The sequence below is a fragment of the Bemisia tabaci genome, chromosome 8 (genome assembly GCF_918797505.1).
Source record: "Bemisia tabaci chromosome 8, PGI_BMITA_v3".
Classification (NCBI taxonomy): Eukaryota; Metazoa; Arthropoda; class Insecta; order Hemiptera; family Aleyrodidae; genus Bemisia; species Bemisia tabaci.
The window spans coordinates 44,615,595-44,632,867 of NC_092800.1; the positions used below are offsets into that span (position 1 = coordinate 44,615,595).

General features: G+C 39.4%; 1 protein-coding gene across 1 annotated transcript in view; it reads left to right on the forward strand.

The window, feature by feature from the left end:
* The window catches only part of Ca-Ma2d (Ca[2+] channel Muscle-specific alpha2/delta subunit), a 47,698-nt gene that overhangs the window by 5,813 nt on the left and 24,612 nt on the right, over window positions 1–17,273 (forward strand). Inside the window, 6 exon segments of the mRNA XM_019056629.2 lie at window positions 733–864; window positions 1,928–2,190; window positions 4,624–4,734; window positions 5,447–5,657; window positions 6,465–6,601; window positions 11,634–11,780. Coding sequence (XP_018912174.2) covers window positions 733–864; window positions 1,928–2,190; window positions 4,624–4,734; window positions 5,447–5,657; window positions 6,465–6,601; window positions 11,634–11,780 — 1,001 coding nt within the window.

Here is a 17,273-nt window from a genome sequence, read left to right on the forward strand (position 1 = left end):
CTTCCTTCTCTTCTTCTTCTTCCTCTTCTTTTCCTCATCTCTTTCATCTCTCTTCTCATTTTCATCTTCCTCTTTTCCTCCCTCAGCACCGTCCACACACCCCTAAACGTCCTCAATCTGTGTAAGTCGCGCCTTTAAACTTGACCGGAGCACGATATGAGTCTCCAATTTTCTTCCTCTTGTTCCTCTGTAGATTCATCCTCATCTTCTTTTTATTTTTATTTTCCTCTACATCCCAGTTTTCATTTATATTTTCCTCCTCTCCATCTACGGCGCCATTCACATCCTCTCCAACGTCTTCGATCGGTGTAATAAGTCGCATCCTATTATTGACCGGGGCTATGGCTAGAATCTCAACCCCCCGCATTCTTCTTCTTTTTCTTTTCCATAATCTTATCCATCTCTCCTCTCATTTTCGTCTTCCTCTTTCCTTTCTTCAGCGCTGTCAATGTCCCCTTAAACGTATGCGATCAGTCTAATATTACGCGCAAGTTTTGTAGATGTTTATGAAATTAAATCTTATCAAAATAAAGCTTCATTTGACGTATTGAAATCAAAAGGAACCATATCCATTGTGACTTGAGCCTTGTCCTGCATTTATTCTTATGGATCTCAGGTTTCATGTTAGAAGGGGTATAGTTCCGCTTGATCTAAATACGTTCATTTGACTTTTTTAATGGGAAAGAAGAATACCCTTATGGTTCAAGCTATCATTGCAACTATATTTTCCAGGGCCTCACGTTCAACATGCACTTCAGTGGTCTGAGGGGCTGGACGAGGTGTTTGAACAAAATTATCAAGCGGACCCATCGCTGTCTTGGCAATATTTCGCAAGTGCCACTGGCATGTTGCGGCATTACCCAGGTATGTTTACATTTCATCTTGAAAGAATCAGAGAAGTGATACCAGATAGGCACTTTCAAAACATATTTCACGAATTAATATTTCAATGGTTTTTCCAAAGACGAGTTTCCATGCATTGATGATTTGTTAGAACCAGGTTCAAGTTGGCTGCTGGCACTCTTCCACCAAACTGATCTAGGTATAGCGCTGTAACGACTAATCAGTAGTAACAAATAAGGATGGATTTTAACCACTAAAAAATCTCACGCGTTCGATTTTTGGTATAAGACGTACAGACCAAAAACAATCTTAATATTTTTTTATAATAATATTCCCCGGTATTAATCGAAAATGCGGCTCGATTTAAAACCCAAAATTATGAAATTTTTGGTCCAAATCATTGTACAAAGCCAATCACAATGGACACAGTAGAGCGCCTTCAAATAAATCCGTTAACTTAATGCAAATTTTTGATACCACTATTCGTGCGTCACGGCAGTCATTTTGCATACCCGGCCATTTGAAGGCGAATCATTGACTTCAATTAAGAGGCTAAGCTTTACAGCGTTGTCATTCGATATTCTTGGGAAGAATAAATGCCGGAGGGCTGAGCCCCACCTGGCTAACTACGGAGCCCAGAGTCCGGGGGCCGCCCCCCTGGCAACTAAGGAGCCTAACCCGGGGGCCAGCCCCCCCGGCTACCTAAGGGCAGCCCCTTAAGCCGGGGTCCAGCCCCCTGGCAACTGAGGAGCCAAAGCTGTGGCCGCGCACCTGGCCCGAGCGTCAAGATAAGATTGCCATATTAGTTTATCGCAGGGACTGCTACGATAACGTTTAGTTTGTAATCTGACGTAGGTAGACCATTGTGTTTTTATCAGCGGGTGGTTTGAATACTCGCGTCAAGATGCAGTAAATATCTTAGTTAGGATGCAATTTCAGTTTCACAAATCCTGGTTTACGTCAAATTGAGTTTAAAAAACGTGTATCAGAATGCTTAACTTCGTACTCTCTCATATTGCTTACTGTGTTAATTTTTCGGGATAAAAAATGTATTTCATTTGATAGTGATTATTGATTTTCTCAGGGATTAGATGGTTCACGCCGGAAGTGGTGGATTCGTTCGACTGCCGGACGCTGCCGTGGTACATCCAGGCGGCCACGTGCTCCAAGGACATGGTGATCCTCATCGACAATTCCGGCTCGATGACCGGGATGCGGAACACCATCGCCCAGCTCACCGTCAACTCCCTCCTCAAAACCCTCGACAACAACGATTTCGTCAACATCTTCCGCTTCAACGTCACCGCCGAGGAGATCGTCCCCTGCTTCAACAACACTTTAGTCCAAGTAAGTTCCCACACAGGGCGTTGAGGGGACGATTGTGCACGATATCATGACCAAGCAATTGGTATGGTATGGGCATGTGCAGAGAATGGCTGATACCAGGTTGCCGAAGAAGGTGTTGGAGTGGGTCCCCCCAGGTAGGCGACGGAGAGGGCGTCCAGCCAAACGGTGGGTAGAGGGCATCCATGAAGAGATGGAGAGATGCCACCTTCCGGAGGATCTCTACAGATTCCTGTGGAGAATAGGCGTCGCAGAGCGCCCTAGCGCGCCGTAAAAGCGGCTCATACATACATACAAGTCCCCACACAGATGCAATGGACCTGTTGCACACTACAGCTCCCTACTGCCGTGCGAAGGAAAAACGCCGTATGAACCTACAAGCGTTGCCAAATTTCCACTCATTAAACACGAATTTCCTGGTAAACTTATGAATATTTTCTTTTGAATTTTCAGCTTATGTTGCTTGCAATTTCACCTAAAGTTTCTAAAAATTTCAAGGAAAAATATTCATAACTTTCCTCAAAAATAAAAAAATTATTGAAGGAAATTTGGCAACTCTCGGATGTTCATACGGCGTTCTTCCTTAGCCCGGCAGCCTATCTGGGAGCCGTTCAAGTGTTATGTAACGCAATTAGGGGGAAGGGGTTTCAGCCAGCGTTACGGTGCATTACAAGGGGGATGGGGGGTCAAGCCCATCGTTACGTAACAAATTCGAGCCGGGGGGAGGACTTTGAAAAAGACGTGCGAAAAGTTTAAAATCCCGCCCTTCCCGAACGAAATCCCGAATTTTGTTCAAGCTGTTTTCTCAGCGTTTCTTGATTTTTTTAAAATTGGGGGTCACAGTGGTCTTGAAGCAAGAAAAAAAAAATGCGACAAAAATGTACACAAAAACGGTTTGCAGGGGGTGAGTCTATGGTACGTGTGGACTTAAAATCGTGAAAAATCAAAATCTTGGCTGATCCAAATTTCGAGCAATCGCGATTTGAAATTTTTATCATAAATGCAAGTTTTCTACTGATTTTGATCAGCTTTTTTATTTATTTGTTCTTTCAATCGGTGTTGATCGGTTCGCGGTTTTATTTTTCGTTCGATTCATGTTGATCAAATATGTAACCTTTCGTTACATGCAGACTATACCTATCATAATTTTTTTTTTTTTTTTTAACTGAACAATTCGCCTTCTGCTGTGTCTGTAGCAATTGTTGCTACAAATATGTTGTGCGTGCTGATCTCAGCCCATTACATACTTGACTCTCTGAAGGCGTTTTATGTGCGAAAGTAGAGCGCCCTGTCGGAGAATAACAGAAGTCAGATGGAATGAATCTCTTAATCCCTACTTCGTTGGTTCTCCGACAGACTGCGCCACTTTAGCACATAAAACGCCTTCAGGGAGTCGAGTATGTAATCAGCTGAAATCAGCTCGCACAACATATTTGTAACAACAATTGCTGCAGACGCAACTGAAGGGGAATTGAAAACAATCATTTAATACATGTTGAAAAACATTTTAGCTCTTTAAATAATATTAATACTAATAGAGATGCGTGTTTTATGTCCTTTTCATGGGGGATTCTCGGAAAACATTTCAACATAAACTAAAACATAAACAAAGTTTAAATGCAAAGTAAAACATACCGCACTATAAATTTTCCTTATTGGCAGAATTTTACGCAGGATTTAATCAACCTTGAAATCCACTTTAATAAGAAAAACGAGAGCTACAAATTCAGTGTACAACACAAAGAAAAGTATTGATGGTGTGGAAGGGGGGGGGTTGATGGTGTGTTTTCGTGGTTCGCTTAAGATACTAATTAAAAATGGAAAGTAATGCAAAAATGAATCACAAAGATAAGCTTGCAATGCAGTTGATCTTTTCAATCTTGTAGTTGATCTTAGACGCTGAACTTGTAGAGTATCATCAATAATTCCTATAAATCATTAAAAATCCCCGTCATGATAAGACATGTAGAGGATAGACGAGCCGTAAAAATTCGTGCCAAATGAGCCAGGTGGATCTTTGAATTGAACTGTTACGAAAAACGAAAATTTACATTGTTTAAATGGAAAAAGTTACAACTTTTTGGGCAATGTATAAAAACCTCGGTCATACCTCCAAAATCTGATTAGAGCGGGCTCATCGAAGGAATATCACTCGTTGATAGCCAAAAAAGTTACGGAAATCGGAAAGTGGAAGGGTAGGGCGAACTTCGACAATAATGGAAATTGTGCGGGTCCGATTAGTTTTCCAAGGAATTCGGATTAAAACTCACAAGTAGAACATCGAGAAGGTCTAAACTTTGCATAAAAAACCATGTGCATTTTTAAGCTTCTCTCTTCAAAAATCATACATAATTTCATAGAAATGAGCATAACAAGGTGAATTTCATCATTTGAGTCCTCTAACCTTTTATCAATTTTGAACGCCATTTCTTCTAGGCCACCCCGGAAAATATCGCAGTGTTTAAGGAAGCAATCAATAACTTGCAACCAGAAGGGAAGGCAGATTTTCCCGTTGCATTCCAAAGGGCTTTCGAACTCCTTCAGCAGGTATATTGATTACTTATTTTTAGCATCTTACTGCACTGATGCCATTAATAATTTAATTTTGGAATTTCACTCCTCGTTTTTTTTTTACATCCATGCATGCATGAGTCAAGAAACTGTAATGTGAGACCCAAAACTTGAATTTAAGATTCATGTTCTCTGTTTATTTCCATCGTTGCAGATTTCTTACCGAGACATATTTTTCAAAGGATTCAGGTTTTTTGGTCTACTATGAAGTAGTCCACTGGAAAAAATTATAATTTTTCTTGCCTACCGTCATGTCATTTGGTCTATTCACATTACGTTTATTAATTGTTTTTATGTCATTTTTATTTGTACTTAAAAAAATTATTTTGTTTCAAAATATCCGAAATACATACAAGAATTTACAATATAATGTCGTGTATCTATGTACATGAATTATAATTAAATTATAGTTACTAGGATTTTAAAGTAACAACGTACTGTTAGAGAATACAAATCATCTAAAGGACGGGAATTATGGTATTCTCTGTCTTTTTTTCTTTTTTTGAGAAATTAAATGCACATTTAATTGCGTCTGTCAATACACGTAAATATTCAACTTTAAATTTTTGAGTAACGCACTATTCTAAAGCTTTATAAATAGGTAAGTTAAAATATTTTTAAGGTTCATTAAGCAAGATTATAGCATTTTTATTTTGTGACTGATTATATTTTTCTGCCCTCTCTCCAGTATCGGGAGACGAAATCATGTCCGGATCGTATCTGCAACCAAGCCGTGATGTTAGTGACGGACAGTGTGCCTGGAAACCTGACGGAGGTTTTCGAAAAATACAATTGGTTTGAAAACAGAACTCATATCCCAGTTAGAGTTTTTACTTTCCTCCTCGGGCGCGAGGTCACCAATGTGCGAGAAATCCAATGGATGGCTTGTCTCAACAGAGGTACACTGTTACGAATTGTTTTGTATTCGGGGACTCAATAAAGAGTAAATACATCAATTTTTTTGCTTGTAAAACACACGGGAAAAAAATTCGCTTGGATCTAGAGTCCAGACTCTGAAAAACATTGACAAGAAATAATACTCTTGATGCAATCAAAATTTTTGATTGCATCAAAAGAAAATCCACCTAAATCAAGAGGCTCGGTTCTTCGATTCAAGGAAAAATTGGATTGAATCAAGAGAATTTTTTCTCGTCAATGTTATCAAAAGTCTGGACTCTAGATACAAGCGACTTTTTTTCCTGTGCATTTTGAAGCCTCATGGATAGAAAGCTGATTTTTTAAAATATATTCAATTAATGCCGAAGTGAATTTCTGATCCTTCAAAAGTTATAAAAATGTCCAAAAAATTAAAAAAAAGAAAAATGGCGGATGAATATTGTGTACTTGATTAAAATGATACGTTTTAGCTAATTTTCAAACAGAAAAAAAGACCAGGAAAAAACCTCTACCTTCTTTCTCGCAACGCACGGATAATAACGCCTCAATGCAACTATTCGTGCTCGAGGGATGTCCGTGTTGCATACCCACATGAACGAAGGCGCCTCGAGTATCCGTCTACATCAATACTGAATACTAGTCATTGGCAAGATATTTTGCTCCTATAAAAATGGGGTGTCAAGTGCTGCATGATCCCTCTATGCCTCTGTTTATCTCCTAAGCTCAAGTAAAAAGAAAACAAATCTGCACGTGCCACTTCTCGTATGGGTTGTATGCTTTAAGGAAATTGTATTTTTGATTTTTCACAGGCTATTACGTACACATTCACACAATGGACGAAGTTCAAGATCAGGTCCAGAAGTACATTCCTGTTATTGCGCGTCCTTTGGTTCTGCAAGGAGTCGAACATCCTGTCACTTGGACTCACGCTTTTGTCGATATAACCGTAAGTATTCTTGGTACGAAAATCTGTGTTACAAAGCGGCCTCTATTTTACTATGATTTTTGAAACTTTTTTGTCTCAAATTATGAGCCAATAAATTTTGTATCTGTAATTTTAGCTAAAATTTTTAAAGCCGAAATACGGACCCACAGTTTCTGTTTCATCCATAAAAACATCTATCTGCTTCATCCATAAAAACACATATCGGCATCAAAGAACTTATGCGGCATATTTATTGTTCTGAAACGCACCGAAAACAGTCGTTTTTTGCTGACTAGTGAGGAAAAACCATGTTGTATTTTTGCATGAAAAATACGGGAAAAATTAAGCTCACTCTCCGCTTCTGTTTACCTCTCAATTCACAATTTTTCACATCGACTCTTTTAACCTTTTTCAAGGTAGAACCTTGAAATACGTAAAAATTACAATTTTTCCTTCTTCTTTACGAGATATTTTGCAAAAAAAGTGTAGGCTTGCTGCGCATTGCGCAACCCTTAAATTATTAGTATTTAAAAGAAAATTCATGGAATTGCTCATTTCAGCCACTTATGTGTTCGTATACGAGGGTATGTGAACAACGTCTATGCAGTTCAATTGGAACAATCTTTCAAACACTTGGAATAAATCATGTTTCTTACTTAAAATGAGGCGCGGGATGATCATGATGATCAAATGAGATCAGACAAGAATCGGGCCCCAGGCGAAAACAGTGTAGATTCTTCTATTTTAGCGGTTTCAATATTTCATGAATCGTCACCCTTCGGCCATAGTATCACAATCGTCATGCGACGTTCACAAGTCTCCGCCGCCATTTTACTTTTTTACAGAAAAATATTTCACCGAAGCTATCCGAAAATGTAACTGCATTTTTTTTTGTGTTGCCGATAAAATTCAGTAAATTTTTTTAATAGATTCACCCAAAAATTTCTCCGTAAAAAAATAAAATGGCGACGAAAATGTTTAAGCGTAAAATGGCGCCTTTGATAATTTGGCCGGAAGGTGGCAAAATATGACCGTATATACATCAGATGGACAGTTCTACTTTTGAAGTCGGAAAAAAAAATGCCAAGCACTTATTGACTCGAGCAGAATCAATGCAGACATGACAAATTAGAAAATGAAACCATTGAAACAGTCAACACACATTTATACGGGCGGGTTCGAGGTGTTTTATCAACAGTCGTGATGTCACTGTCTGTCGAATGACAATTTCATCCGTAATCTCTTGTCTGCAATTTTCCCTCATCGCGTGTTCACGCCGAGATCCGCAGTGACATGTCAAAATGCTCAACGCGTCGTTTGTTTCGGAACGTTTTGTTGTCACTTTGCATTGATTCACGCTCTTTATCCTCTCACGAAGGGAGGGTATTTAGGTCTCCTCGTCGGTGTGTATTTTATTTAGTCGAGTTACTTTTTGCCTCGTAATGCATTGGTTCTCTCAAGAAGCAGAGTGCAACGGAAATATTGAAATAATTGGACCGCGTTCGGCAGAAAGGAACTAGGCCACATCAGCTATTATCAAATTTAACTGAGCAATTTAATTTTTTACATGAAAACTGTTGTGCGGATTTTTTTTTTTTTTTTTTTTTTGCGAACTTCAGTGAAGTTTCTGTATGGTACGAAGCAAATTTTTTAAAAATTTCAAAAAAATCCGCACCAACGTTCCCTCATAAAAAATTAAATTGCTCAGATTTTGGCAATAACTGATGTGCTTGGTTCCTTTCTGTTAAACGCGGCCCAGTTGTGCACTAATATTCAAGTAAATTTCAATTATTTACCATAAGATTTAGATATTTTGACATAAGTTGGTCAAAAGATACCGATTTTAAGTATTCGCTAAAACGAGTCCCCTTTGCAAGAAAGATATGCATTTTAAGTGCTAAATGACAAAAACAAGTGAAAAATACAAATAATATCAATTTTACTGCAACAGATTTCAATAATAGGAGCCCCTTCAATCAGGGAATAGGCAACATACATAACACTCCAACTGTCTCATTAACAATAATTCCGCCGCGTGACCATCCTGTGCGGCTTTGGTGCCGAGGAAGAGAGAGCTGAGTATGTTACAGGGTCGCAAGAAACAAAATAAACGCATGAAAGATTGGAAATGTCGGTGAAATATTTCCTGAATTTTCACGAGGCTGTAAAACTTTTGGGAAATAAGACACATATATCTGCTCCTACTCAATTTTTTAAAAGGAGGACGAGTCAACATCAAGGCTCGAAATTATGACCGAATATTCTTCCTTAGGGCACGAAAATCCACCGAATTCCCGGTAAATGATTCAATAGTGTTCAATGTAAAAGATGAAATATTCCAGGAAGTCTTCAAAGCTTCAAACCGAGATTCGCGTTTCAGCGGATCCACCATGGACATGTTAAGAGTCGTAAGCTATTGCACGTATGTATTTTTAACATGACTTCCCGCAACTATGCCCCATTACTTTCCTCTATTCAATTCCAGAAAGGCTTCCAGAGAGGGTCTTGCATACAGACTAGAATCACGCTATCCATTCACAAAGTTTTACGAAAAGCCGCGGAAAGCTCATCGATTCGAAGAACATAATTTTTCTAATGTGACTTTTCAAAAGTTCCACCGAGATCCTTGAATGCGGGACTCATGCCGTCGTGCTGAGGAGAAACGACGTATGAAAATTCGAATGTTGCCAAATTTACTCTCAGAAAATACTTATATTCGAGGAGAGATATGAATATTTTTCATAGAAATTTTAAGGCACTCAAGATCACATCATGAGAAATTCTTCGCGAAAATCGTATGAAAAATACCCACAAATTTTCCGGAAAAGTTGTGATTTGTCGAAGGAAATTTGGCAAAGTTTGAAGGCTCTCAAGGCGTTTTTCTTTACCACGGCAGCGCGGATCAAGAGAATCGCAGCGAAAAATCATCCTCCGCCCCCCTCCCCCCGCAAGTCCCGCATGAGCGGAAACCGAACCCGGTTAACTTGGGAGACGTTTCTGGAGAGCCGGAAAATAAACTCCGGTGAAAACGCGAGGGGGGGGGGGAGAGTTTCTCGGGGGGGGGGGGGGGTCCTCCGGGACGGGGCCACTTTTCGCCGGCTCAAAGGGCTCCGGCGTATGAGCGGCAAGTTTTCGCTTCGGCGACAGATAAAATCGCGACTTCAAACGGAGCCCCGGCCCTAAGAACTTGTTTCATTGAATTATACAAACAGCTCGACGTAAAACTTACTCCGGCGTAGATAAGATGAATATTAGAAGAAGTGCAGTGCTTTTCCTCGCCCCTCCCTCGGCCGGGATATTCATTACCGAACTCAACTGCCAGGGACGGCAGGAATGGACCCGGACCCCTGAGAGGTTCGCGCCAAAACGAAACGAGTCCCTTAGTGACTACTTCGTGTTTAATGGACCACTAGACAAGCTACTAATTTAAGCGTCCTGATACATGTTTCTTAACCAAAAATTCACGTAGAACACGCTTTTTGCATCGTAAATTACTGAAACTAACTCCTAACTAAGATTGTAAGGTTTTAATTTACATTGGCTATGACGAATTTGAATTGCCTGCTCATGTAAGATACTCAATACTCTACGTGAGTCCAATCGCAAATTACAACGGTTTCGGCAAGCTTCTCAATCCAGCACTGTTCATTTCCCATCCTATGTTGTTCAAACTATAAACAACTTGCTATAGCTCAGCAAAAGCGTCAAAATTGAGGTTGTCATACTTTCATTTTTAAAGACTGTCATGGTAACGTTCAATGTGCGATTTGACTCACGTAGGCCATTGTGTTTTCATGAGCGGGAGGTTTGAATTCAAGCGTCAAGAAACAATAAATATATTGGTTAGGAGTTAATCTCATGGATTCTCGTTGGAAGAATCGTGCTTTACATGAAATGTTGGTTACGAAACATGTACCAAAATACTCAACTTCGTACCTTGCCTGGTGGTTCTTTGCCAAATGGACGTATTAGGCCAAAAGGAACTATGTGTTGCGTGAGACATAGTTCCTTTTGGCATAAATATGTTAAAATGCACAATACGCTTTGGAAAATGGGCATGTCGCAAACTGCAGTCAGGGCAAATATATAAGAGTTATTTTTGTTAAAATGTCTCAGTAACGATGATTCCTGCCCGTTTAAATTGTTCCGTATGTAAGGTGCCCACATACGTCAAACGATCAGACTGCATGAATGTGTTCTCTGGGTTAAAATAAGACTTTTTTCTAACATGTACATTTCCCAAACAGGGATGCGGTCGGAGCTATGGCCCCTCCAAATTTTGGGAAAATCATAGTTTTTCTGAATCTTGACAACGGTTTTTGACCGAAACCTGTAAAAAAATCGAGTGTCCGCGGGTCACAATTTCAAGTGCTAAATCCACCATGGCATCGAAAATACGGAAATCTAACATTCAAGGTGAAAATCAGGAGATCGAAGGTTTTGCTTTGAGAGATCCAAGACTGCCTAAAATCCTCTCATTTTCCAAAGATTTTGATATTTTCGAGATCAAGGATGAATTCTGCGCTTAAAACTCCTAAAAACTGTCATTCTCAATGAGTCTTAATTCGTAATAACGATCAAAATTAAGATTAAACGATTTTTTTCCAAAAATGTTGGGGGCCGTAGCTCTGACAAAGGGCCAATTTAGAAAAAGCCTCATATGAAAAGTCGTAATTTGACCCACAGGACTCTTGTAGTTTGACCATTCATCCCTGGGACAACCTGAATTTATTCAACTATTTATTTTCGTGAAAAAAATCCAGATAATGAATCCAAATATGAATACTTTGATTTTTTCATGTAGAATTAGTGCTTATTCTTCTGTTCATGTTCTGTCACGATCTGTGAATCGTTTAACATTATGAACATATTCATTATAATTTATCTACTTATATTAGTGTTTATTATAATATGTATATATGCATGGAAACAGGTTTATTAGATTAAATAATTTAAAGTTTAGGGATAGGACTTTAACAAAATATATAAATTGCACTTCGGGTATTCGGGCACATGGGTTTTCGGTGTGACTAATGATTTGTTTGAAATGCAGGATCCGACCGTGGCCATGTCGATCAGCATGGCGATGGCATTCGAGGAACAAAAAGATCGCCTAGATCGGCATCTTCGATCTAAGATCGACGACGAGCGATTCAGTATGTATAAAGAGGATATGAAGTATATTCACAAGCTCTGGCAGGTACAAATATTATTGCTACCCCGGTTCCCGGTTGGTCATCCGAATGCGAATGCTACCCCAGTCCAGCCTGAGTAGTGTCCCATAGGCTGTCCAGGTCCTTGCCAACGTCTCATGTTTCCCGCAAAGGCTTCCTGAATAAACCCTGTCGCCGTATCCAAGAGTTATCATTATAACAATGGTACAAACCTTTTTCTAACCGGTTGACCGAACAGTTTTTCATGAGCATTTGTATCCTTGTGCAGTCCCTGAATTTGCATGTTTCTTCCGTGGGTTTCAAGTGCTTCGTAAAAAGTACACCGAACACATTTATCAGGTCCAGGTCATTGCAAACGTCTCATATTTCCCGTTAAGGCTTCCTGAATGAACCCTGTCACCGTATCCAAGAATGGTACAACCCTTTTTCTAGCCGGTTGACCGAACAGTTTTTCATGAGCATTTGCATCTTTGTGCAGTTCCTGAATTTGCATGTTTATTTCGTGGGTTTCAAATGCTTCGTAAAAGTACACCGAATACATTTATCAGGTCCAGGTCCTTGCAAACGTCTCAGGTTTCTCGTAAAGGCTCCCTAAATAAACCCTGTCACTGCATCCAAGAATTATCTTTACATCAATGGTACAACCCTTTTTCCAGCCGGTTGATCGAGCAGTTTTTCATGAGCATTTGCATCCTTGTGCAGTTCCTGAATTTGCATGTTTCTTTCGTGGGTTTCAAGTGCTTCGTAAAAGTACACCGAACTATTTTTTAAAGATGTATACAACTGACATTCTGACATCTGAGAGTCCAGCCTGCGTAGTACCCCACAGGCCGTCTGATGGTCTGAATATTGAATTTAAGTCGATGAGACGAGGCATAGCAATATAGTGCATTTTGATGTCTTGTCGTGCTAATTTGAACTTTCAATAATTGGCCTGCTGGTCTTTGCTGACTTCATGTTTCCCTAATAGACCTTTTGAATGGATCCTTCACCATCGTATCCAAGAATGGTCCTTACAATGGAATCTTAATGATAAACCTTTCTCTAGCCGATAGACCGAGCAGTCTCCCATGGCCATTGAATCTTTGAGCAGTTTCTGAATTTTTCAGGTTTCTTATTCTCGGGTTCCACGTGCATCGTGAAAGCTCACCGAGCTTATTTTTCATAGGAGTTACGTCTGATTTATTTAGATATCAAGTTTAAACAGAAAGAAATATCGATCATTTAAATGCAAATAAGAAAGGACTCCTTTTGAAAGTATTCAGAAAGTTGTCTGACTTCTGTTTCATTTTTTGTCATGATTGTGATCCATCGGGCTCAAATTAGATTTTTCGGATATCGACAATTAATCTCGAAACGAATCTTTTGATTTTAAATTTTAATTCTATGATTTAGATCTTTTGCGCCACTAAGTAAGTAGCGAGCCTCGAGGGATAGGGCCAGGCTAGGGTGAAGAGGGCCCCTTGCAAATGAGTACACTGAATGAAACCCAATCCAAGCGTTCGAATCCTTTGTGAATATTGCATCTTTATATAAGTCCTGAGTTTGCATGCTCTTTTACAAAGGTATCAAAGGGGCTGCATCATGCACATTAAAAAGAACTTATCCGGCCCATTGAAAAAGGCCTTTCCTTCCCATTTTTTGGAAAACTCATTTGATCTCTACAAATTGGCTTCCATTGATTTCTATTGGTTTTTATTTGTTTGGTTGAAAGGAGCATTTTACTTCGGAGCTCTCTCACAATATATTGTGTAAGTATTATTCCTGTCACTCGCTGAAGAGTAGAAATGAGCTATCCTTCCTCTTCCTCCGTATTTCAGTAAAAATATTCACTACGCCTGACCCATTGATCCGTTAAAAATATGTTGTCATTACGAGGCGAGTTTTTTTTAAATGCATGTAATGAGCATGATGTAAAAAGTACGTAGATTAGAATTGCATCCAAACTGACATTTATAGAAAGGGAAGGTTCCGATACTTCTGTATGAAAACTGTGCCAGCGACCATTATTTGTTTGATACCACATTCAGGTATTACGACGTAAGTTGGACAAATCTGATCCAATCATTGAATTGAAAAATGTTTTACGTAATGATGTGAATTTCGAAAAATATTAAGGTAAGTTTATCTGGGGAATCTTCAATTTTGTTTTTAAAAAAATGACTCATTTACTTGTCTGTTTTTAACATCTGTATTTTCAAATCCACGTAGATCGGAAGAATTCAATTGAAATGATTTTAAAAAAAACAGGGATTCTAGGATGAACACCGGTCCACAAAAAACTGGAAATTTGACGTGCGTCGAGAACAAACAAGAAGAGAAAATCTGGCCCACAAAAATTATATTCATCCACTGATACCAAAACATTGCGAAATATATGTGGATTTACGCTCGCGGACAACGCCATTATTTAATATTAATTATTTAAAGAGCCAAGGCGTTGTAATAATTACTAAAGTAATCAGTAATTAGTGCAACGTCTTGGTTCTTTAAATGATTAATATTGATAAGAATTGTTTGAACATTTTTGGGAGAGAAATCACCCAAAAATTTCAAACCGAATCGGCGTTTTAGCGGTTCTGAGTGTTCAGTTCCAAAAACGCAATTTCAAGAAATAACTCTTTAAAATTTTGATCTGTCTTGCCCAATTAAGACACAAAATTTGTAGATTATAATGAGATATAACCCCTGATATTGGCAAAAATAAACAAAACTGCTCATAATTAAATTTTCAATATACCAGTAGAAGTTTTTTGCGTGAATCTTGAAATCCGATCTACCCAACGAGGTGAAAACCTCTCTCCTAAAAATGTTGCCCTCGTGGCCCAATTTCTGCGGGCTGATTGTTGAAATTGATAGACAAAGCTATAGACAAAGAGAACATGGAGAGTATGGAGCGATCTCATTGGTTGAAATGAGTGGTTCCTGTAGACTAAGGGAGAAAATGATGGACTAACTATAGGGTCTCTCGTTGGTTGCCGCTAGTTAGTCTTTTACTTACTTCCTTTGTCCATTACAAACATCCACTTCCACCAATAGGATTCCTTCATATCCCTTTATTAGTCTTCTTTTTCTACCAATTTGTCTGTCTATTTCAATATAATCACGCTGCTACTCTTTTCTAGCGAATGATCGCACGCTCCAACGGGCGGTGTCCGAAACGAAACACTAAGAAAAGTCGAGCTTTCGCCGCATTCGCGCGAACTTTCGCAGACCTGAGGATAATTCCTCAGCTCGACTGCAGAGAAAAGGGCTCAAAAAAGTTGAAAAAACTACACAGCTCCGACTCCGACTACTTACGCCCAACTCAGCGGTTACTTCCACGCTGCAACAATAGTCTCAAATACAGCCAAACCGCATCGCAGTTGCCGAATTTCCGCCGAAAACCGTGCGAAATCCAACGCGGAACACGGTGCCGTCCTCCACTCTGGCAACTCCGCGCAACAGTCACACTCAAATGAAATTAAGTAGCGAAATAAATCAAACATTTTGTGGTTTTTACTGCGGCAGTTGAAGCATTATCTTTCGCCCGTGAGAGAGATTCTCGGCGGCGTCATTTTCGAACCCTCCCACCGCGCTCTTTGTTGCGCGGGGACAAAAGGAAATGCGAGGGGGCAGGGAGACGTCTTTTTCCAACCTTTCCACGCAGAAAATAGGGGGGACTCGTCCAGCCCTGACGAGTTTTGTTTTATGACTCTTCATTCCGCAATAATTGGTGACCGGGCGTGGAAATACGATACAGGGTGATCCAAGGTCAAACCGCTAGACTGCATGAGCGTTTTCTATGGGTATAAAATTTATTTCGCGCATGAATTTTTTTCCAAAAGTGATTTTGAAGGCTACTACCCCTATAAGCTCTGTGAAATAATTATTTTTCTGTATTTTGGCGACGGTGATGCACCTAGTCTCGTGAGAATTTGTATGCACCCTTTGATACGCTAAATTCATTACAGTCATCAGAAAGATGGGAATCTCAGTTAAAATCGGGGTTATCGGGGGAGAAGGGGGAGTCTTAGATGTGAATAGGCTCGGCTTTTTGGCGTATAATAAAAGGTATTTTGCAAACCCGGGACTTCGCACTTTTAACTGATAATTCAATTTTTCTCTTTCATTAATGAATTTATCGTATTAAATTATGGGCGCATGCCAATTCTCATAAGATTCGGTGCATAACCATTGCCAAAATACAGGAAAGACAATTTTTTTCCCCATGCAGAACTTTTAGGGTCTGTGCTGTAGCCCCCTTAAAAATTTCTTATGGAAAAATTTCGAAGACGAAAAATTTTATTTTTATAGTAGAAAGTTGAATTCTCAGTAAAACGTTATTATACGCCAAAAAACCAAGCCTTCTCACATCTAATATCCCTTCCCCCTTCTCCCCGGGAACCCCAGTTTTACCCGAGATTCTTGTTTTTTTAATGAGACTAATAAATTCAGCTTATCAAATTACGGACGCAAACCAACTATTATGAGATACGATGTATTAACTCAGCGAGTATAAATATTAGAGCCAAACGGAGCGAAACAGCGTGCTGCCAGTGCGAGACACGCGCACTGGCGCCTACAAACCTAACACGGATACTTCACGCATTGCGCAATGCGTGAAGTATCCCTGTTAGGTTTGTAGGCGTCAATGCGAGTTATTGTTCCCAAAATTCAGGGAAAACTTATTTCCCGGAACTTTGGTGGACTAAAGCTCCCGTTAAAAGCACTTTTGGAATACATTTAAAAAATTCAGTAAAAAATTTAATTTTGGCTCATAGATAATGCTCGTGCAATATGGCCGTTTAACAATGGATCACCCTGTATAATTCTTGACCGGGCGTGGAAATAAGATATACGCTGAGCGTTATAAATCACGTAGCTTGAGTTACGATCCGATGGTCAACCTATCGGGAGTGGGAGAGGTCACCATTTTTACTTCGGAAGAATGCAAGTGGGGACGGAGGAATTCTGTCCCTCCCTTTTCGTGATGCAATTCTGTCTCCAAATTCCGGTACTCGCAGGTACAGCTGGATGTGAAAGCTATATGAGGTCGGTGAGATTTGTGGCGATCTGTGACTTACGGTTGCCAGCTGAATTTATTGACCAGGAGATGAATTTTTGGTGTCTTGGCGTCTAGTACTCGCTCATTTATATCTGCTCCTTTATTTCGTGATTAAAATTTCGGTGAAAATAAGTTGCAAGTTAATAGGTACCTAGACTATTTGGATTGCATTTTGCAAAAAGGAACTAGGAGCATTCTAATGTTTCTAATATTGTGCAACTTATTTCACCTTGCGAATATAAATATATCATCTAAACAAATTATATCTTAACTCCCAATAAACTATGACATCAAGACGAAAATTACTCTGGTCAATTTAATTTTTTGCTCGATTCCAGTAGTTTTATTGCAAAAAATGTAAGTTGCACAATTCTAGCAACATTAGAATGCTCTTGGTTCTTTTTTCCAAAATGCAATCCATTTAACGGTAAAACCTAACGAAAATCATTTCGAGAATTCTAGAAATGTCTCT